The sequence below is a fragment of the Heterocephalus glaber genome, unplaced genomic scaffold (genome assembly GCF_053883595.1).
Source record: "Heterocephalus glaber isolate CG9 unplaced genomic scaffold, H.glaber_assembly_v1.0 deba00001452, whole genome shotgun sequence".
Lineage (NCBI taxonomy): Eukaryota > Metazoa > Chordata > Mammalia > Rodentia > Bathyergidae > Heterocephalus > Heterocephalus glaber.
The window spans coordinates 11,997,883-12,021,902 of NW_028258302.1; the positions used below are offsets into that span (position 1 = coordinate 11,997,883).

Here is a 24,020-nt window from a genome sequence, read left to right on the forward strand (position 1 = left end):
AGCAGGGCTGTTCTGACACTGAGCCACATCCCTAGCCCTTTTTATTTATTGAGATAGGCCCCCCCTAAGTTGCTTCGGCAGGACTGGTTTTGATCCTCCTACTTTGGCCTTTCTCCATGCTAGGATTTCGTTTGTGTGCCACCATGCCTAGCTTCATGTATGTCTTTATTCTTTGGTTTCTACTGATCCCTGAGCATTCTTTTTAGATAGTTTTGCTTCCTTGGAAGAAGACTAAATCAGCTCTACCTCCCTTTATAAGCAAAGAACTTCCTGAATAGTTCTTGTGTAAGAAGTGACTTAGTCTTTCCAATGTAGTCAACTATGGGTTGATCCACACTTAAAAATGGGATTTCGGGCTAGCAAAGGAAACTTCAGTGAGGCTTCTTTCTCAACAGTTGACTATAGGGAGCAGAGGGTGGTACACAGAGGTGGTAGAAAAATGGCTTATGGTGTACAGTAGGGGAGAGAGTAAGGGAGTGAGATGGGAAGTGGGGGGCAGAATAGAAATGAGTGGTGAGAAAGAGAATGATGACAGGAAGCTAGCATAGAAAGGAACAGGAAATGCTGTAGGGACAGGGGACCCCCCCCCCCCCCCCGTATTGATCCCATGGTCTTTAAGCTGAGCTACATCCTCAGGCCTGGCCCTTTTTTTTTTTTAATGATAGATTCTTACTAAGTCACTAAGTTGTCTGAGCTTGGTTTGAATTTGAAGCCCTCTTGCCTCAGCCTCCCAGAATGCTGGGATTATAGGCCTGTGCCACCATGCCTGGCTAGATGGGCGTATTTTGTTTTGTTTTGTGAGACATGGTCTTTTAAAGGCTGGCTTTGAACTCACTGTGTAGTTCAGACTAGCCTTGTACTCTCGGTGATCCTCCTGCCTCAACCTTCCTGGGCTGGGATTACAGGTATGCACCACCACACCTGGCAAGGGCATAATTTGAAGGTAGGAGAGGAAACAATGGAAAGCAAAGGATAGAAGGCCTAGGGTACACTCTGATCAGAAGCCCACAGCAGAAACAGATGGCAATTTTGCCTCTGTTCCTCAAAGAACCCTGGGAGTGCAAACTTCTGTGGCTGCCATGGTGGCAATTTGGTGTAGTATGGGAAGGACATTTCTCATTATTATTATTATTTTAGTTTTTTGAGACAAGGCGTTGCTGTGTAGTTCAGGTTGGCCTTGAACTCACTATGTAGCCCAGGCTGTTTGGTGATTCTTCTGCTTCAGGCTTTCTGAGTGCCAGAATTATAAGTGTGTGGAACCATGCCCAGCATACTGTTATTATTTTGAGACAGGGCCTTGCTAAATTGCTTAGGCCAGTCTCAACTTGGGTCTCTTCTCACCTCTGCCTCATAAGTGCTAAGAATGCTGATGTATACCACCACATCCTGCTGAGCATTGGACTTTAAATGGAAAGACATGGATTAATACCTCATTTTAAGTGCTTTTCTTAGCAGTGGTTGGAGAAGACAGTTCTCTGAGGCTTAGTTTGCCTGTCTCTTAAATGGGAATAGTCGCTTAAGATTATTCTGGTGTGAGGGCTGGGGATTTAGCTCAGTGGTTTTGCCACCTGCTGTGCAGGCACAAGGACCCGAGTTTGTTCCCCAGTACCAAAAAAATATATATATATTTTGGTGATTATGTAAGTAATGCATAATGCAAGTTCTCTGCTTTTATTCCTGTTTCATTTTTTAGGAGATATAAATATACTTCTTAATATTTCTGATTAAAGCTGTATTTGTAGACTTTTGGATTTCCAAGAAATGTCTAGCTCTAGTTAAGTATGTGATTAAATTCCACAGGAGGTAGACATAGACCTTTGTGCATTTGATTTGCATGCTTTGTAAATGTTAATGCAGACCTGATGGTTCAAAACCATTTCATATAACATTTGTAGAGTTTCTAGCTAACATCCTGTCCTCATTCTCCCTTCTCTTTATATATATATATTTTTCCTTCTCTTTATATTTTTAATGTATAGTTTTGGAACGTATGTATTTAGTGTACTTATCTATCAGTAAATGTAATCACATTGTAAAGTGATTGTAGCTTCTATTTCCAGGCCTTCTGAAACTATTATATCATAATAATAAACCTTGCCTCTTTGAACTTATGTAAAATGGTATTTTAGTTTTATTTTGAGTATTATAAGTTTATATTTTTAGTCTGTATTCCAAAGCTGCTAATAGCTTAGTGGCAGTGTGTATCACCCCTGGGCTTTTTTTTTGGTACCGGGCATCTAACTTGGGCTCTTGCACTTGCGAGGCAGGCGGCAGAACCACTGAGCTAAATCCCCGACCCCTCCCTGAGCTTTTTTGTTGTTTTTATTTTTTAGAAACAGGGTCTCTGTGTAGTTCAGATGGCCTTGAATTTCACTATGTGGCCCAGGGTGGCCTTGAACTTGCAGTGATCCTCCTGCCTCAGCCTCCTGAGTGCTAAGATTACAGACAAACACCACTATGTCTAGCCTAAAAATATGTGATTTAAAGCAGTAGTATTTTTATGTAGTGCTGGTTTAGACAAAACTCTTAGGTGGGTGACATAGGCAACATTGTAATAAAATTTTTAAATTGAGTCTCAAATGCATTTTGGTCCATGCCCTGTGTAATCTTCCCCTTTCTTTCTTGGCTGTAGCTTGACCTTTGCATTTATTCACTGCTAGAAATTATATACCAACCTTTAGTGGGTAGTGGTGATCAGAGGAGGGGGTTTTGGAGTTGTGCAGTCAGCAAGCAGTCTTTTCCAGTGAGGCAGAAGACCCACCTTTTTAAATAAATTCTTCTATTAAGGGATGGGCAAAGACTAGCCTCAGAGCAGAGATGGCTTGCTGCTTATACTTGAGAAGGCTAGTAGACAGCAAAGAATTTTTTTCCAGTACTGGGGATTGAATTTAGGACCTTGCGCTTATAAGGCAGGCACAGCGCCACTGAGCAAGAACTTTTGAATTATAAAAATACTGAAAGCTAAGTGTGGTTGCATTTTATAATCCTAGCACTCAGCCAGCTGAGGCAGGAGGATCAGTCTGAGTTTGAGGCCAGCCTGAACTGCATAGGGAGACCCTGTCTCCAAGAAACACATGAAACAGGTCCAGGGATTTAGCTCAGTGATGTTGCTGCCTGCCTAGAAAGCACAAGGCCCTGAGTTCAATCCCTGGTACCAAAACAAAACAAAAAAACACATAAAACAAGACCCCCAAATTTTGAATTACAGTTTCTTTCTTTTTTTTTTTTTTTTTTTTTTAGACAATGTCTTGCTTTGTAACCTAGGCTGGCATTGAATTCATGGTCATCCTCCTGCCTCAGCCTTGTGAGTGCTGGGATTACAGGCGTGCGCCACCGCACCTGGCAAATTATAATTGTTTTAAATAGTCTTTTTCACTTAATTCTCAATATTGATATTTTTTAGTAACAACTTTAGAAATGAGTAGGTTGAAGTCTAAAAAGATTGTTATGCTGTGAGTAGGAGTACATTTAATGATAGGTAAGGTTTGGGATATGTGCTGGTTTTTAAAAATTTTTTTGGTACCGGGGATTGAACTCTGGACCTTGTGCTTGTGAGGTAGGCGCCGGGACCACTGAGCTAAATCCCCGGCCCTATGTGCTGTTTTTTGCTGCTCTGGTTTTGGGGTCCTGGAAGCCCTCATGGATCTTCCACTATGGAGAAATGTTGGAGCTAGGCACAGTGGTGAATCCCTGTAATCTCAGCTCCTTGTCAGCCTGAATCAGCCAGACTGCAAGCTTGAGGCCAGCCTGGGCTTCATAGCGAGACTGTCTCAGGGCCCCCCCCGCAGTGTTGCTCAGTGGAAGAGAGCCTTCTTAGCATGCAGTACTAGTTTCAGTCCCCAGTACTTCAGGGAGTGTTGTGGCCTAGGGGAGTTGTTGGGATACTCTGTTACAGTATGCATGGTGCTCCAATGAGATTTACTGAAGACATAGTGGGTTGGATGGGATGAGTTCCCTAGTTTATACCAGTCACAGCTGGAATGGAGCTCTGTGATCTTTTGACTTACTAGCAATGGTCAGTTTACATAATCACCTCCAAACATCATTGTCCTAAGTTAAAATGTATAAAAGTAGCTAACAGTTGTCATGTGAATGTATTTTTTAATATTTTGAACATAAAAGGGAATGGGAGGGATAAAGCAGGGATCATTGCTGAGCCCTGATGACGATGAAAGGTAAGTGAATATTTAATCTCGGTCACTTAATTTTTGCTGTTTGTCAGTATTTGAATGTAAATGAAGCTTTTCAGTTGTGTGTAAAATTCAAGATCCTGAGTTGAAGCTTTTCCTTCCTCTATTCTCAACACCTAGGTGCGTTCTATGGATGAACTGAATCATGATTTTCAAGCACTTGCTCTGGAGGGAAGAGCAATGGGAGAGGTGAGTGAGCTGAAATATCAGAAAAGTGGGTCTGTCTTTAAGGGAAGGTTGTCTTTCATCAAATGTGTCCAGATCTAGTCTCCAGAAGTATGTGCTTGGTTTTCCTTGTTGGCCATCCTCATGACAGAAATGGAATGCTGGAGAATTTTGCCAAAAGTATATCATTATTGGAAGAATGTTAACTTTGCCTAATGGCTGAAGATCAAAACAAAACAACCAACATGCGAGCATAAATTATTAAATATTGAGTACAAATTATAATTCAGCTATAAACTGAGGCATTAAAATTTAAAGATATTTTAATTTTATGTTTATTAAATGTCTTTACCTTTACCTCATTTTCCAGTGGTTAGGTTCTTTGGCAGTTGGAAAAGGGAGCCTTAGTTTGGCTGCTTATCAGAATATGTCAATAACGTATTTAAAAAAAAAATAAAGTATTTTAATTTTATTTACCTATTTTTTTTTTGAGATAGGGTCTTGCTGTGCAGTTCAGGCTGGCTTGAAGTATGTAGCCGGGGCTGGCCTTGAACTCCTGGTGACCCTCCTGCCTCAGCCCTCCAAGTGCTAGGATTGTAAGCGTGGGCCACAGTTGATTGCATTAACCTGCAATAACCTAGAGTACTACCTTTTAAAAGGAAGTTATTTAGAGCTGTGTTGTAAAGGTAGGGGTGGCTGTTAGATTTCTGGTCAAATAATTTCAGAAGATTGAAGTTTGAATCAGTTATCTTCTAGAAAGAATTCAGAAATAAGACTTTTGCCTTGTTTGTAGTGTTTAAAATTTATAAAAACATTTGTTATCACCCATTATACAGATAGGTAAGGTTGCCGTGATTCTAAAAGAAAGGAGATTATGGCTAGCTAAAGTAAAGGCAACTTCTTGTGATTCTAGTTGTTGATAAGGAGCATGTATTGATGATAAAGACACCTTGTGCAGTTTGAATTAATTCTTCAAGATGTCACAGGTTCACAGTGGGGCATTTGTGGCTTTCATTCTGGAGAGTAAGTTAGCTTTTCTCTTCTGTTTGTTGTATATCTAATATATAAAAGCTTCCCTGTCTATTCAAATATTTTAAATTAGGGACAATTGTCATACTTTATTTTTCTCATGTATGTATACCATCCATTAGATATGTTTGTTCTTTGTTTCAGCAAATTTTATTTGATCCAGGCACTGTGCTAGGTTCTGAGGATTCAAAATTAAAGTTAATTCCTCTCCTGAGTTTATAACAAACATTCATTGATTGCCTTTGTGGTTGGGCAGTGAATAGTTAAAATCTTTGGAGGTTTTGGCCTGAAATTCCTTGTTCCTTTGTTATAAGCTGTCGCTTTGCTTCCAACTTTTCTCAATCATCTAGTGGTCACAGAGGCCAGTGTCCTATCATCTTGGGCTCATGGCTTTTAAGAGATGATTGGTAGGTATGCTAGTTTTAACTGTGCTTGCCTAATATTGAAACAGTGTATGTCAATAAACCCTATGTGACAGAAGTTTGAACAGAAAATTAACAGGTTTGTTAGATTTAAGAATTGATAGGAAAACTACATTCATCTTATCACACTCCTGATTCTAACCTGTTTTGTGCCACTAAATAGCTAATTCCAGATTGGTTTTAAAAGATACAAAATATGAATAATCTGTTAATATTTTGTAAATACCAGTTAGTGATCTCTCTCTCTCTCTCTCTGTCTCTCTCTCTCTCCCTGTCCCTCTGTCTCTCTGTCCCCCCCCCCTCCCCCCGCCCATTTTGTCTGAGACAGGGTCACACTATATAGCCCAGGCTGGCCTCTTACTCAGGGTGACCTTCCTACCTCAGCTTTCTGAGGGCTGGGATTACAGGCATACGTCACTATGCCCAGCCCAGTTAATGATCTCTTAAGGTTTAATTTTTTTTTTTTTGTACTGGGGATTGAACTTGGGTCCCTGTGCTTTCGAGGCAGGCGGTGGAACCACTTAGCTAAATCCCTGGCCCTCTTAAGCCTTAATTTTAAAGGAATAGTGAATAAGATTTAACAGAGGATGAGGTTTATTTATTTTAAAATTTATTTTGTAATATCTGGGTATTGAACCCAGTGGCACTGTTCCACTGAGCTATATCCACAGCTCTTTTTATTTTTTGTTTTGAAACAAGCTCTTGCTAAATTGCCTAGGCTGGACTCCCAATTTCCATATCTTCCCACCACAGCCTCCCCAGTGCTGGGAGTACAGGCATGTGCTGTTGTGCCTAACTTGAAGGGTAAATTTTATTTCAGTGACCAGTTGACAATGTTAACTTTTGTTTAAAAATGTTTTTTTCTTCCATGAGTGCTTGTTTTTGGTATATGTAAGTAATTCCTCAGACACCCATAAATAAGTAAACAGCATCATTAGTCATCACTGTGTGACTCTGCTTTCTTTCCCTAGTTTCCAGAGAGTAGCAATAGCAATGGACATATCTTAACTACTCTATTAGGCTGATGTAAGTGGCTTGCATGCATCATCCCATCAGTACTACCAAGACAGCAGTTTCCTTATCCACATAAGGAAAAGGCCAAGAGAGTTGAATTAATTTGCCCAGGTTAACAGTTGTAATGGAGTTGGGATTCTGACCAAAGCATGTGCTCTTAATTAGAGTAAGTAAAACCAATATTTTTTGTAAAAATAATTGAAAGACAAAACATTTAACTTTATTATTTTCTTTTGTTTGTGAAACAGGGTCTTGCTAGGTAGTTCAGGCTGGCCTTGAACTCACTATATGGCCCAGACTGGCCTGGAATTTGTAGTGATCCTCCTGCCTCAGCCTCCCAAGTGCCGGGATCACAGGTGTGCACCACCACACCTGGTTGTTTTTTTTTTTTTGCAGTACCAGGGACCAAACTCAGGATTTTGCACTTGCCTGGCAGGCTGCAGTGCCACTGAGCTACATCCCTATCCCCCACACTCAGTTTTAACAATCTTTTAAAAGTAAGTTTAAAAACACAACTTCTAATTATTTCATTATTTTTCAACCTATTTAGCAACAGAATACTTCTAGTAGACATTGTATGTAAATACAGTGTTTATCAATATAAATGCTAAAATTTCAAGTAAATTTAATGGACTTTTAAGCTAGACACAGTGCATTTTATTTTATGTGTGTTTGTGTACATGCCCATGTGTGAGTCCTCACTAGAGGAAACAGTGTTAATGTATAAGAATGTATGAATCTTTAGATTTCAGAGACTTGGTTCCATCCAAATTTATAACAGTTAAAATACATTTTCAGACCGTGTTGATTGTCTGAAGTGCAGCTGTTCTTAGCTGAAAGACTGATAGTGCAAGTGTTTTACTTGCCTCCTCCTTTAGAAAGGCAGCATGAAGAAGATAGGAAAGTGTCTTTGGATTAGGCCCACAAATTAAAAATATTTAATCTATGTTCCTTGTTTACTCCTTTCATTCATCTTAAAATTTTTTTTCACCTAAAATTTTTGAAAAGTTTAACATCATGTATTTGTGCAGCTTTGCTTTATTATGAAAAGATTAGTCTGTAAGAGAATATCTTGGTAGTAGTGCAGAGAGAGAGGCTTAACTGACTTGAGTTTCTTTGCTCTGTTTCTATAGTGGTTTAGTTTATGATTTTCTTTCTCTTCGCTTTGAGATAGGGTCTCAGTATATAGTTCAGTCTGGCTTTGAGCTGTGTAGTCCAGAGTGGGCCCACACTCGATGGTGATCCTCCTACCTCAGCCTCCCTAATACTGGGATTACAGGCATGTGTCACTATGCCTGGCTGCTTTATGATCTTGCAGGACCTAAATTGCTCCACCTGTAGAAGGGCAACATTATTACTGTCCATGTCCTAAAAAACAGATTTTTGGACTGAGTATGCAACTCAGTGGCAGAGTGCATGTCTTAACACTTTAATTAAAAAAATTTTTTTATTAGTACATGTTTTCAGTGCATAATGATTGTTTTCATTGTGGGGGCATTGGTACATGTACATAGCACATATTATTTGAAGGAGTGCCTATTGTATGGAGGGTTCTAGGTTCAATCCTGAGCCCAGGGTGGGCTCTGGGGTGGGGTGAGAAGCAAGCGTGGATTTGTAAATAGCAGAGGGAATTACTCTGTAATTGGAAAATACTTGGAGAGCCTTTGACACAAAGGTACCTAATGCTGCTTAATTTTTTAAGTTTGAAAAAACCAGGGTTTTTTTTTTTAAGACTCCTTAACATTTTAGATGTAGTGAGCTTTACAATTTTCAAGGTAGTTAAAATAGAGAATATCATCTCATTTTTTGGATAAATGAAATATGTTTAGATATGTGGCCCTTTATCTTTGTCTTAGGAAAAAAACTACCCTTGGTAAATGTTTGCAAATATGATACAGGAGATCTTATAGAATCACAGTCCTGAAAGAACTTGTTAGCAAAGTGCCGTAAAGCAACTCAGTTGAGTATAAAGTGGATAGGATGTTAGAAAGGACGTATATTGTCTGTCACTGAGATCATGTGGCCTTTGCTGGAGTGGGGAGGAAAGATTAATAAAGCCTTAAGGTATATTAAACTTTTGAGTACAAATAGCAGTGGTTAAAAAAAATGGTCCCTTATTCCATTAGCTGTGTATTAATACCATTCAGTTTTGGAAATTCTTGACATCTTGTGGTTAAAAGTTGAGGGAAAACATAACTAGCTAGGCTGAACAGAATCAAGGAACAAGATGTTAGTAAATGGCTTACTTGTATTAAGTTAATGAGATGTTAGACGTGAAATGACTTTTCTATGAGTATTGTTTGTGGAAGTTCTTGGGACCTCATAATAATTTTGGAATTGAATATTTTTGAGTAATAAAATTGGGGAAGGTATCTTCTCACCTAGAAATGTGGATGTATCTACATCTGGAACCTACTCCTTAATTCTGGCCTGTCATTTTGAGATTTGTGTGCAGTCTCACTCATTCCAGTATCTGCTTCATAGCCTGCACTAAGGGGACTAGGCAGACCCATGACTATTTACATGGATTTGCCTTGGAATGATTGAATACAACAAAAATATACACTTGTTAATAGGGGAGAGATTCACCTACTGCCTGATCTATCTTCATTAAATTTCTACTGTTTTATCTTTTGGCTAAAATGTTATTCTTTGATTTGAGGACTAAGCTGTAATAATTTATACTTTTCAATGTAATTTCATGGTGTAATTGATAGCATTATTTATATGAACCTCACAGTAGGTTTCTGAGGGATATTATTCATTTTTTTCTTTTGTGGTACAGAGGATTGAACCCAGGGGCTTTGCATTGTAGGAGGTAGGATGTAATTCTTCCTCTTCCATTCCCCATGCTATCTATCTATCTATCTATCTATCTATCTATCTATCTATCTATCTATTCATTCATTCTTTTATTTTTTATTTTTTTGAGACAGGGAGGGTCTTTCTAAGTCACTGAGTTGCCCAGGCTGGCCTTAAACTTGCAATCCTCCTGCCTTAGCTTCACAGAGTGTTGGAATTACAAGGATTGCTACCACACCTGATTCCACCTCCTATTTTTTTAAAAAGTGGGAAAAAAGAGTCCTGAGTTCAGGTGACTCCAGCTAAGATCATAAGTATCAAGGTGTAAATTCAGTTCAAGTTCTCTTTTGTTAGGCTCAGAAATAATAGTTGCCAGCACTATTGCACATATGTTGTTTTCTAGGTACTATGCTAATCACTTCATGTACATTACATTTTTTACAGTGGCCCTGCAATATTATAATGCCCTTTTAAAGATACGGAGAGGAGAATTAGAGCGCTAAGGGATCATGAGCCAGCTATTTATTGAACCTAGATGTCTTATTGCTCTTTTTTTTGGTACCGGGGATCGAACTTGGGTCCTTGCGCTTGCGCAGCAGGCGGTGTCTTATTACTCTTAAGTCCTGAGTTTTCCTGCCACGTGTTCTGCAGATCGTGTCTGCTCATTATTCAGAATCCAGCTTTAAGTTTGATTACCTCTGTAAAATTTTCTTGTTCTCACCAACTTGAAGCTATGGAAGGAATTAAAGTAGCAAGTGGTTTATATTATTTGATGCCCTTAATTTGTTTTATATATAGTGACCTGTGTACATGTTTTTGTTTTTTGTTTTTTTGTACACGTTTGTTGTGACCGGGAGTCTCAGCTAATGATATACTTTGCAAGGAGTAATAGCTTAATGTATTGTGTTGAAAAACATATATACCAGGGCTGGGAATGTAGTTCAGCAGTGTAGCACCTGCCTGGCAAGTGTGAGGCCCTGAGTTCGATTTCAGGTAACAAAATAGAAAAACAAACAAACAAACATATATACCAGTAAATATATTATCTAAGCATGGATTCCTCTTTACTTTCTCTTTTATACCAGAAGTTGATATCCTTGTCCCTGAAGGGACCTCAGTGCAACTTAGTAAGTGTTGGTTGTGCATTACATTCAGATTACTTTCTTTATCCTCAGAGTGTAGGGGTGTGGAGGAGAGGATAAGGACAGACAAAACTGAAAATAGTTACTCTGTCTGCTCTGCAAATAGGTACATTTTAGAATTATTTGATAGTTCTTTTTGCAAACATAAGGTATGAAAGGTGAATAATAAATTAACAGTGCTGTTGCCATCTAAGTTGAATCTGATATAAAGCATTTATTGTAAAAGATTTTTCAGGGCCAGGGATTTAGCTCAGTGGCAAGGTCCTAAGTTCGATCCCCAGTACAAAAAAAAAAAAAAGCAGAGTTGGTAAAAGATTTTTCATTTAACATAGTTGTAACTAGTTCAATAGCACATGTTCTCTGGGCCCTCTGTTAGGTTATAGAAGCATATCTTCATTATAATCTCTACACAAGAGGCATAATGTTTAGAAAACTGGAATTTTTTGGTTACATTACCTCTTCAAGTTTGTATTAAACTACATTGTGTGTAATTCCTTCTTGTTTTATTGATAACCAGAATACTAAAGCTAATTTATTGCTGATAAGAACCAGAATACCAAAGCTAATTTATTGTATTTTGAATTATAATTAAGTTGTTGTTCTCCTAGCAAGGAATGTAGAGAAAATAGTTTATCTTCTGTATTCATATTCCCTGTACACATAGTAGCCATATCTATGAACTGTTCATTTCCTGGACTGAATGAAAAAAGGGAGATGCTCTATGTCTGGTATATTGAGATCCTTGTCTTGTCAATTCAATAATTAAAAATACCTGGAAGCTGACTGATATGTGGGTGGGTTTGAGTATTTGATTCCATATTGAGGGGAACTTTTCTTTCTGTTCTTAGTTGAGCTGTTTGCTTCCTGCTTTGGGGATCTGAGGGGCACGAGTCATAAAACAATCTAGTGCTTTCACTGTTTTATTCATGAATTTTACAGGTTTCCTAAGTGATCTGGAACATACCTTTTGCACAGAGGGCTTTTAAATACTGCAGTTATTATAGGCCAATGATAATGTGAATGTGGTTATGCTATAGATCAAACCATATAGTGTATGTGTGTGTAAATATATAGATACACATAACCTTATTTATAGGTAACTTAAAAATAACAAGAGGTAATATAGTGCTCTTTACATATTCTTGTATCATGCAGAAAAGCCTGGTTCACATCAGACATTTTGTCATTTTCTGAGCATACTTGATTGTCAATCTGTCAATGTTTATGAAGATAGTAGAGAAGTCTCTTTTGGGTTTGTTCCCAATACTTTGAAATGGGCAAGTATAAAGAAAGCTTGCAGTGGATTCAGGTGGTAAAAGAATTAGTACAGAACTTGTCCCCAGGTTAATTCATAACAAAATAACATGAAGTTTGAAATGGTATCAGTATCTGGATATTAATTTTTTGAAGGGCTTGTTTTTATGAAAGTATGAACAATGTAGTTGCTGTTTTTTTGGTGCCTCGTTTTCTTGTTTTAAGAATGAAGTTCTTAATGGTTGCTGTGTTCTTTGTTGTGTAAAGAACACGGGAAACCCCTGTGTATTTTGGAGTTTAGTCATCAGCTGAAGAGCCAACTCTGCAATCCTAACTTAGGACTATCCTAATATTTAAATGTTATAAAATCCTTCTTAGTGCTGCTTAGATTGCTTTTTTGATCCCTTGATTTTATTTTTTTTGATTCCCAGCAACCAAAAGTAGATGTTTGTGGAACCCTTATAATCTTTGGACTTATGAAATATAAACTTGTAATGTCATGCTCTTTCATACTTGGACCCTGTTTGCATTTACCCTTTGCTCTCAGCTGGCTGTATGGAATGGACTCCCTAGTTGTAAATTGGCTTGTATATACTTGGTGACTTCATCCGATCATTGTAATGGGTGTGACTTTTTTTTTTGCTTTTGGGTATGAGGACTCGAACTCAGGACCTTGTGCTTACCAGGTAGGTGCTGTGCCACTGAGCTACATCCCTGGCCTTTTTTTCTTTTGAAATTCTACAGATTTTTTATTTTTAAACATGCTGTGAAAGGCCAGGGATGTAGCTCAGTGGCACTGTGCATGCCTGGCAAGCACAAGGTCTGGAGTTTGATTCCGGTTTGGGGTGGAGGGGCATGCTGTGAAAGCTGAGAGGCACCTCAGCAGTAATTCCTTCCCCAACTTCCACAGGTCCCTTCTGTTTTCCATTTAACAGCTGATGACTGCAAGTGACATCTTTGCTTAGACTCTTCTTCAGCATTCATTTATTTTCCCTTACCTCACTTTATGGAGAACTGTCAGATTACTCTTAAAAATAAGTTTTATGGTAATACTCCCTTTTTCTCCCTCTCGAACTAGAGTCCACCTCCTTGGGCTCATACTGCTGCACTGGCAGTTGGCATCCTTTCCTTTCTGCATACTGTCTCAGCAGCCAGTCTCCCAGTGGGCACCTGCTTCAGTTGCTTTTAGTTCTACTTTTGCTGGTTGCAGAAGATGCTTTGTATTGTCCTGCCCATTCTAAAGTCCTGCCTGACCAGCCTATCCCTGGTATGTTTTTCTGTTGACTGGTTAGTGTTCTTTTTTTCATCTGAAGTAGATTGTGAGATGTAACAGTCTTCACCATGCTGTTAGGGAGCCTGCTTATCTTAAAATACCTTGTAATTGTATCAATTTGATTCTTTTTGAAGAATTTAAATTTTAAATCTTTTAAATTCTTTCAGGGCAAAGAAAGGTTTTTATTTTTATTTTTTCCTTAATAGTAGCTAATGTAGGCTGTGCATTTCAGAGTATGTTCAAGTGGTACCTTTGACTTCAGGAAGTCAAACGGTGCTTAAAAAAAGTCATGATGGTGCTTAAACTTTTCTAAAGCCAGAGAAAGAATGTTGGTTTTCAGAGGTTGGAAGGAAGACTAATGATTTGGCCTCGTTTTGGAGATGGCTAAGTGATTCATGTAGTTTATTCTATAGTAGTGGAAGTATTAACAGTGCTTACCAAAGTGCTCAATAACCCAGAGAAACATTAAAGAAAACTATTAGTTTACATAATTATAACTAGGCAAAAAAAAAAACCAGACCCAAAAACTTAAACAAGAAGGAAAGGAGTAAGCCAGGCATGGTGTTGCACGCCTATAATCCCAGCAGTTGAGAGTCTGAGGCAGGAGGATCATCTGAGTTCAGGCCAACCTTGGCAACATAGCGAGACCCTAAACAACAACAAAACAAAACAGAAAAAGGATTATATTACATTTCTACTGAAGGAGACTTTGTTAAGAGACCATTTCTATGGAAGTCAGTAGTAACCATTTCCCCCGTAGGGTAGAAAATTTAAGCAGAAATTTTATAGCAGATTTTTTTTGTTTTTGTTTTTGCTTTGTTTGTTTGTTTGTTTTAGACAAAGTCTTGCTATTAGTTCAGGCCTGCCTTGAATTCACTGTGTAGCCCAGGCTGGCCTTGAACTCATGGCAATTCACCTGCCTCAGCCTCCCAAGTGCTGGGATTATGGGCAAGTGCCACTACTCCAGGCTAGCAGATGTTGATTTGTAGGTTGTGTGTGTGTGTGTGTGTGATTGGAATTAAATGAAACAATAAAAGTAACATTTAGAAATAATCTTTTCACATAAGTTCTGAGTAACTGATGAAAGACAGTGCAGCATGTGTTCTTCATGAGCAGATACACCAATAAGCACAATTTGGTAGATCATATTTTTTTTGGTACCGGGGATTGAACTCAGGACTTTCAGTTCTTGGGAGGCAGGCGTGGCACTGAGCTAAATTTCTGTTTTTTTTTTTTTGGTACCAGGGATTGAACTCTGGTCCTTGCCCTTGCGAAGCAGGTGGCGAAACCACTGAGCTAAATCCCTGGCCCCTGAGCTAAATCTCTGGCTGGTAAATCATCTTCTTAACCGAAAGAGGTGATAACTAAAAAAATAAAATCTTTTATATTCTTTTTTTTTTTTTTTTTTTTTTGGTGATGCAGTTTTTTTTGAAGGTAGGTAGGTGGGATGCCGGGGATTGACCCCAGGGTATTTAGAGTGAACTGCCTCCCCACCCCCATTTTTGTTTTGAGACAGGGTCTCACTGAGTCACTAAGTTGTCCAGTTTGGGCTGGAACTTTGGATCCTCCTGCCTTACCTTCCCAGAGTGCTGGAGGATAGGCGAGAGCCACCACTTCTGGCTTATATTTATTTGGAACTTAAAAAATAACTGACTTGTGATTGCAGTGAACATTTAAAATATTCTTCATTTAAACTACAGTTTTCAAATGAATTGGAGGTTTAGTTATTAAAATTATTCTAAACTTTTAATATGGTATGAGCTCTCTTAAAATTAGTACTAGTTTTTGTCAGTTTGAAGTTATACTGAAGTGAAATGTGTCAGCTTAAGAGAACATGCTTTATTTGTAGTGAATTCCAGACCATCATCATCTCAGTTTTTATTAGAAGGTCAATTGTTGGGCCGGGGATTTAGCTCAGTGGTTTCGCTGCCTGCTGTGCAAGCGCAAGGACCCGAGTTCGATCCCCAGTACCAAAAAAAAAAAAAGAAAGTCAGTTGTAAAGTATAACAAAAATATATTTTGTCACAGATAATTCATAATCCTACCACACAAGCATGTGTGTGTTTGTCATTTTTCTTTCTAGTCTCTATCCAAAAGAGAAGGGTACATGAATAACATATACCTTTGTATTTTATTTTTAAAATTTAATGTTCTATAAATATTGCATGCAGTCATTATGGCTATTTTTGGTGAGCTTACATTATATACCACAGCTACCTGATTATTGAATATTTAATTTGAGACCACCTTTTTGGTTTGTATCCAACAGTCTTATAGACGTAATGAACGTAGTGTTTTCTTTTGGAAAAATAAAATTTTAGCCAGGCATGGTGGTGCATACTGGTAATTCCAGCACTTGGGAGGCTAAGGCAGGAGGATTGCCATGAGTTTGAGGCCAGCCTGGCTACATAGTGAGTTCAAGGATAGCCTGAACTAGCATGGTGAGACCCTGTCTCACACAAAACAAAACAAAAACCAAATTTGTTTTTTTGGGTACTGGGGATCGAACTTTGCGCTTGCGCAGCAGGCAGCGAAATCACAGAGCTAAATCCCCGGCCCCCAAAAACAATTTTTTTTTTTTTGGTACCGGGGATCGAACTCAGGTCCTTGTGCTTGCAAGGCAGTTGGTGGAACCACTGAGCTAAATCCCCGGCCCACAAAACAAAATTTTTAAAGGTACATTCTCAGAAATGAACATGACTTTTAGTGATCCCCCCACCTTTCTAAAGAATTGTAATAACAGCGAATGAATGCACGTCTTTTTTTGGAAATAATGTAAAGGACTGATTTATACTTTTAGGATTTGTCTGTATATCTACCCATCTGTCCAATCTATGGGATTACCTGCATGTGCCACCACACTTGTCTCCTTTATCTTACTGAATGGTCACAACAGTCCATTTTCTAAGTGAGAACACTGAGCAGCTAAGGCCCAAATTCACACAACTATGATATAAAATCAGTTTTTTTTTTTGTGACTCTAGGCATTTGTGTGTTATCATTTTTATTTATCAAAATAAGCAGACTTACAGGTTCTTGATATTTTCATCTCTTTATCAGTATTGAAAGAATTCTTAGTTGTAGGTGGTCATGAGATGATTGTGTAAGTTTGGATTATGTCTTTTTTGTTGGATGAAAAAAGGTGTTGCCAGGCAGAATGTGGAGGTTGCTTACATGGCCAGCATTGCGTGTACAGAATTTCTCTTTTATTCTCTAGAAGCTTCATCAGTAGGCTTCCTGACTTTTTTCCTTAAGTCTTTTGTTTCACAAATCTGGGGTTCAAGGTAGGATAAATAGTGCATGTGCTTTTCTTCCCAAGATTTGAAAACAGACACCATTGGTAAGTAATAGAAATTCCATTTAATGGGACATTATGAGGAAGAATACAGGTTTGGTTTGTTACCTGGGGTGGTAGGACCTTCCAGGCTCTGCTTCCCAGTTTTCAGACAGACTCTCACAACTTTGGAGATATTGCAGGACTGACTCCACACTAACCAGAACCACAGGAGATTAATATATAAAAAGCAAAGTGAGCTGGGCGTGGTGGCACACACCCGTAATCACAACACTTGGGAGGCTGTGGCAGGAGGAACAGTGAATTCGAGGCCAGCCTGGGCTACATAGTGGGTTTGAGACCAGCCTGAATTACAGAGCCTAAGAAAAAGAAGCACAGAATGCCCTCTACTAATTTATAAGGAGAAATAACTAACTCTCAAGTGGACAGAGTCTTGTGTTCAGTGATCTTGCTTGGTTACTGGAGGAAGTCAGTCCTTCCAAGAAGTTAGTTGCTTGATGTGTTCAAAGCAGGTGTCTACTGTAATCAAAGTAACTTGATGCCTCTTTTGCTTTTATAAGGACAGAGTGGGTTGTGCATCAGATGCCCTCTCCTTCAAGTGTGCCAGCCCACAATCTGACTTCTGTTTTCTTTGCTTCTGTTGGACCAATTCTTAATTCCTGTTATCTTCCTTTAGAATTGTCAAATCTTTTAATCCTCTTATTGTTCCATCTTTCCTCTAAACCTCTGTTGTGATCTGTTGCTTTTTGTCTTTTTAAAAAAAAGTCTGGGGGCAGGGGATTTAGCTCAGTGGTTTTGCTGCCTGCTGAGCAAGGGCAAGGACCCAAGTTCCATCCCCAGTACCAAAAAAAAAAAGTCTGGGGCCAGGGATTGTACTTCAGTGGTTAAAGGGCTTATCTAGCATACACAAGGCCCTAGGTTCTACCCCCAGCACTGCAAAAACAAAACAAAACCAAGAAATGAAAGAAAAACTCCAGTCTTTATTGCCAAGTTCTTGATATGGGGTAAGGAGAATCTGTCTTTTCATATAGTACTTACATGTAAATTTTTGGTGATTGAATTTAGGTTTGACTAATTTAGGCAGCTATAAAGGTCCACAACATAACTTTAATTTGGTCACTTAACAATACTGTATTAATTCTTCCAGCTATACAATGCTTTTAAATTTAAACTCTGTCCTCAAAAAGGTGGTTGTGACATTTAAAAGCATATAATCACACTAAACAACTAATACCATCAGTTAGTTCCTGGCTATTACATTATTTACCATCCCAAGGACTTCATTCTGATTTAGCACTTGATGGATAAGTCCAGAAGAGCCTGTCATTTGGCTCCCTGCATGTGGATGATGATTTCATCAGCACAGAGATGCATGAGCCATGAGTCAGTGGATTGATGAGCCAGGAAGAGAGGTTACTGTTGAATTTAAGTAACATTTGGACAACACATCATTATTTTGTTTTAAAGTTTATTGTCTTAGTCACTTTCTTGTTGCAGGACACTTTGGCTTATGTTTTAGTAGTCTCAGTCCTTGCATGGTTTGCTGGCTCCAAGGCAGGACTGCATGGCGGAGGGGCCTGTCAGAGAATTGCTCATGGCACAGCAGACAGGAAACAGGGAGCCAGGGAGGAGCTGGGAAGGAGATCCCCTTCCCCCATCTGCTTTTGCTGATGAGACCCCACCTTCTGACATCACACCATCGCATAGTGCTCTTAAAATCCAATCACTTTACAAAATACTCCACCTGGGCCACGGATGGCTGATGATGTAGCTCAGTCACACCCCAAGGTCCTGAGTTTGATCCCCAGTATGGGGCTGGGGGGGGGTGTGGATGGAAAACACACAAAAAACTCCACCTTTGCATGAGGCGTTTGAGGAGGGGTATCCAGATATAAACCATAACATTTATTTTATCTATCTTTTTGTTGTTGTTGCTTTTTTGAGACAGGGTTTGCTATGAGACAGGGCCTGCTATGTATAGTTTAGGCTGGCCTTAAACTTCCTATATAGTGGTGATCCTCTTGCCTCGGCCTCCTGAGTACCGGGATCACAGGCATGCACCACTATGCCTGGCCTGACTCTTGAATATAAATGATTGCTACTGATTTCAGTAAGCTTAGTATATCTATATTAATTTAATTTTGGAGTTTTAAAAGCAAGTTTTTTTTTTTTAAATGAGACAGGGTCTGGCCTTATATATAGTTCAGGCTGATCTTGCATTCACTGTGTAGCCCAGATTGGCCTCCAACTTGTGATCCTCCTTTCTCAGCCTCCCAAGTGCTGGGATTACAGGTGTGCACCACCATGCTCAGCAAATCTCATCTATCTAATCCAGGTGTGGCTTCACTAGGGTCTCTGCCCAAGCTGCAGGCAAGATTTCAGCTGGGGATGCATGTATCTCAAGTTTAACTGGGAAAGGTTCTCTTCCCAAACTCTTATATCGGGGCCAATTTTTTAGATTGTTAGAAAGTGAGGGCCTTAGTTCCTAATGAGTTTTTTTTGGTACTGGGGATCGAGCTTGGGTCCTTGCGGTTGTGCAGCAGGCTGCGAAACCACTGAGCTAAATCCCCAGCCCCCTAATGAGTGTTTTGCAGAGATCTCTTGTGGGTTGGCCTTTCCAGGGGTTGCTCACAGCATAGCAGCTGTCTTCACCAAAACGAACAAAGCAGATGAGAAGGGTATAAGCAGTATGGACTTCACAGACTTTTAAAAAACCAAGCTCTTGCCTTATGTTTTTTCTTAGCGAGTCACTAGGTCCTGCTCTGTAGTCAGGAGAAGGGGATTAGATTATTAGGTGTCATCTCAGATGCTGTTAACAGTTGAGTGTACATGGGTATATTTCGGAGTGATGAGAGACATACTAGGTTCTGTGTGATATTTAAGGGGTTGACTAAGGTTTGCTTCTGTCTTTGCCCAGCCACTGTGGTTCAATAATTTTCATTCTCCCCAATTTGCAGAGCACCCTTGGAATTCATTAATTCCACTCTCCTCCTGCCCCCTTATCGGCAAGTTATCACCCTTCTCACTTTTTCCTTTTATTTCTTCTAAACATGCCTTTTCTGTTCCTACTGTTTGCATTAATAATAGCCTTCTCATCACTACTTTGCCAAAGCAAATTGTATTCTAGTACTTTCTGGGCTGCCCCTAAGCATCTGCTTAGGATTTATATTTATTGATTAAAAATTTTTTTTTGGTAGTATTAGCGATAGGATTTAAGGCTTTTACACTGAGCTTCATCTCTAGTCCTTTTATCTTGTATTTATTCATTTTTTTTTTTTTTTCAGTGTAGAATCTCCACTTTTTAGCATTTGGGTTCATGTTTGGTATATTGTTGGTTCCTTTTGAAAGAATTTAGCCTAAAAACAGCTTTGTTATGTGCTTATCTGCTTTTTCTGGCTCTGTACATTATGACAGCCTGACAAGTTAACAGTGAAGGATAACAGGAACCCAAAAATCATTTTTGAAGCCATAAGCCCAAAGACTGCTGCTTTCAGTTAGCAATTTAACAAATTATAGACAGACTATATTTGCATATGAAGTCTAGTACTAGGACTAGAAGCTATTTCCTGAGGTCTTTTGTTTTTTTGTTGGTTGAGTGAGGGCAGTACTGAGAATACTCCCTCAGTTTTGAATAAAGATTTCCAAACTTGTGTGGAGGATGATGAACACTTAAAAAAATTAAAGGATAAGAATGGTTTTAATCACTTTTGCTCTTTCCACTGTTATGTGGAACATAAAATTAACCAGTAAGTGAGGTGGCCCCGTGCTGCATGCTGCCATTGTTTCTTTTGTATACAGAGGGGTAGTTGATGTGGGCTCTTGTTTGCTCTCACTGTCTTCAAAATAAAGGGAAAAAAATTCAGAATCAGAGCTAGAAAGGGGAAAGAAATTTTATTTGTCATCTCTGGATAAGGTTTTTTTTAAACTATAAGGGGAAAAAAGGCATGGATGTTCTAATTGTCCCTTGAATAGTTTACATCAATTTTCAGTATCACTTCTGGGATTTGAAAGCACCTAGGTGTGATGCCACTGAATACATTTATTGAGAATATAATGTGTGGGAGACATTGTGCTAGGCATTTATTGACAATATCTCTAATTATCACAGCAGCCTGAAAAATATTTGCTTCATTAGTAAAAAAAAAGAATGAGGCCCAGGACAGTTCAATAAATTTCCTAGGCAGGTCACAGTTATCTAGTTTAGAGCTTCCTGGATCCACTGCTTATTTTTAATTGGATTGTCTATCCCTCTGCTTTTACCATCTCCCACCTCACTTAGATCCACTGAAGTTAACCCCAGAGGAATTGACTGCTGCCTGTTACTGTTGGCCTTTGAGGAAACTTAAGACATCTCTGCAATTAAATGTCAGATCAAAATGTCTTTTGTTATATTGTTTGATTAGAAAATATAATAACAAAGCCTGAAACACATATGGGAAACTGTATTGGTCCAGGCAGTAACCCATGTCTGCAAGATAGATTTATAGAACTTCTTAAGAGTGGTTTCAAATTATGCGAAGAAATTAAAAATTATGTTTGGGAAACCAGGATTCATTTTAATGGGCAGAGTTTAGTTTTTCTTCCTTATTGGGTTATAGGATTATAAATTGGAAAGTTAAACCTTTATTGTCAAGGAGGAGAGCAAAAGCTTTGAGTTTTCTGTTCCTCTGAGAAGTGCAGCTCTATAGGTGTGTGCCTTTTTATGTCTAAAAGCAGTGGTTAAATACTATCTCAAACTTTAAAATTTTCTGAGTAATAGCAGTTGAAAAGAAAACAATTAGAGGAAGTATAAGGGACATTTTAGTGAACAAAGCTGGTGACTAGAACCAGGAATGATGGATGGAGTTCTTGTGAAATTTTCCTTTGTAACCCTGATTGATCACTGATGCTTTGATTTTATGTAAAACTGTTCTGTGTTTTGCTTGAAGAGTACTTAGTATTTCCTTGGTTGAAGCTTGTTTAAGGTTCTCATCAATTTAGGGCCAGTGATGCCTGCATTTCTAAGAAGGCTGAATGATTTTTGAAGTCATTTTAATGGCACTACCAACTATTGTTAAAATTAGGAGACATTTTTTCTTCTAGTAATGTACAAATAGCTCTTCTGTGTTTTCAGAGTTTTGGAATAGTTTAAAGTTGTGGTTGGGAAGTGTTTGGTTAAGAGTCTCTGTGTATACAGGAAGTGAATTTTGCCTGTAGCATGCCATAGCTGGGGTACCCAGCTGGGTGCATGCTCCAGTATGAATAACTTTGTATGATCAAGTAGTTACACGTGTATGTAGAAGAAGTGGTTTAATAGTTGGTATTTTCTTTTTTAACAAGAGTCCTTTTAGTGAGCAGTTTGCTTACGGGGCCAGTATTATTTCCCTTCCCTCCCCCTTAAAAATCTTGGCATAGGTTAAGACATTTAAGACATATTAGACATTTAAGCTGAGCTGTTATTTGATGGTCCGATCAGTGTCCCCCTTTGCCTTAGGCCTCACTCTTATCTTTTACCAAATATACAGTAGTGCTTTGACCGCAGCTGTGTAGTCAGAACACTTTGATTAAAGACCTTGAGGGCACACGAACATCTTCAGTACCCTTGTCTAAAAGAAAGTGTTGACTGCTGTACTTTCATCCTTTATGAATTCTTTAAAAGCATCTATTATTTTTAATTTGCAGCAGCTCTTGCCAGGTAAAAAGTTTTGGGAAACAGATGAATCCAGCAAAGATGGACCAAAAGGAATATTCCTGGGTGATCAATGGCGAGACAGTGCCTGGGGAACATCAGGTAATCTAGATCTAGCATCTGTACTGTGATTTATGCCTGTCTTAGAGCTCCTTTCCTCAGCAGTTGGCAAGTCATGAATTTTACATCAGTGACATAACCATGTCAAGCAAACATCCTATCCACCTGTATAATTGCCATTAAGGAGCTTATATGCTGTAATATATTAAAATATAATTAACACAAAATCAAATCTTCAGTATTTTCTGAAGTGCTAGCCACAGAGGTATGGTCTTATTTGAAGTGACCATAATTTTAGCTATAACCTTTTGTTCTGTACTACTGACAGCATACTTGGAATTAGAAAATCTGTACCTGCCATTTGAAGTTCATATTTCTTTTTCTCCCCTTGCCCCTGAATACCATGTATGGGATGATTTGTCTTAAAATGTACTTGGGGCCAAATGGAGTCACTGGGCACAGACATTTTTGTGATAGGCTACCCCTGAAAAGGGATGAGGGAGAACATATAGAGACAGACACTGACAGAAGAAAAATGTGACTGATTATAGGGAGAAAGGAGAAAGAAAACCCCAAAGATGGTGCGCTATGACACATCCCAGTGTAAGAATGGAACCTCATGATGACAGCTAGTCATCAGGAAAGATTGGATTATGTTGCTGTTTTTAAAAAGGGCAGTAAACTCATATTTACTCAGTGATATTACCAATAAAATACTTTTAATACTCTGCTATTTGAAAGGTATAAATATTAATTTATTCATTTAGCTAGATGAACCAATTATGTGAACTGCTGTATTCTCTGCTATGCTGCATAAATGAGGAGTGTTTTCCATTTCCTTAGTTTATGTAGAACATCAGTACCTAGTGAATACAGTAGGAGATTTCTCCTCAGGAACATAGCAGGTTTCCTGATTCCCAGTCACTGGTTTATCCATGAGACATCACTCATAATTTGTTTGGGCCTCTGGCTGCACTGTATCATGCTTGTGTATCTTTTTTGTAGATCATTCAGTTTCCCAGCCAATCATGGTGCAGAGAAGACCTGGTCAGAGTTTCCATGTGAACAGTGAGGTCAATTCTGTTCTGTCCCCTCGATCGGAGAGTGGGGGACTAGGCGTTAGCATGGTGGAGTATGTGTTGAGCTCATCCCCGGGCGATTCCTGTCTAAGAAAAGGAGGATTTGTAAGTTGGCCTGAGGAACTTGTTCCTATCTCTCTCTTTCTCTTTTTTCCCCCCTAAAGCAAAACATACCTGTTTGACTTCCTTAGTTACTCACTGCACCAATTAAGGGTATTTTTAAACATTTCCATTGTAAAGAGAGCTCAGCAAACAGGAGGTGATATTAAACTAAACTTTAAAAGTGGAGAAATAGTATTTTTGGGGGACACACTGTGAAGTAGGAACTGAAATCTAAATCTTAATTTAATGGCCTACCAGAAAACATTAGTCTTAGTTTTAATGAAAGACAAAAAGCAAAGAGAGGAAGGAATTTAAAAAAGAAAGTTGAAACTGGGTGTTAATAGGGAATCCCAGATCTGAGACAGTCATTTGTCAGTATCCTCGGTGACCTTAAAATGGTCCAGATTGAATCATTCTTGCTTGCAAGCTAGACTTTATATAAATGTCATCTTTGGCCCTTCTTGAATAGCTTTGCCTCTCACACCTGGCCTATCAGGAAATTAGAATTTCTGTTATTTCTTTATT

General features: G+C 38.8%; 1 protein-coding gene across 18 annotated transcripts in view; it reads left to right on the forward strand.

Annotated features, from left to right (window-relative positions):
• The window catches only part of Pum1 (pumilio RNA binding family member 1), a 121,895-nt gene that overhangs the window by 29,943 nt on the left and 67,932 nt on the right, over nucleotides 1-24,020 (forward strand). For 9 of the 18 annotated variants that reach the window (XM_021262819.2, XM_013074319.3, XM_013074320.3 and 6 more), the window contains exons 3-5: nucleotides 4,311-4,379; nucleotides 22,248-22,356; nucleotides 23,320-23,498. In XM_021262819.2, the coding sequence (XP_021118478.1) occupies nucleotides 4,311-4,379; nucleotides 22,248-22,356; nucleotides 23,320-23,498 (357 nt within the window). The remainder of the gene's footprint in view (nucleotides 1-4,310; nucleotides 4,380-22,247; nucleotides 22,357-23,319; nucleotides 23,499-24,020) is intronic. The other 9 variants (XM_021262821.2, XM_087214919.1, XM_004850800.4 and 6 more) reach the window with 2 other exon arrangements.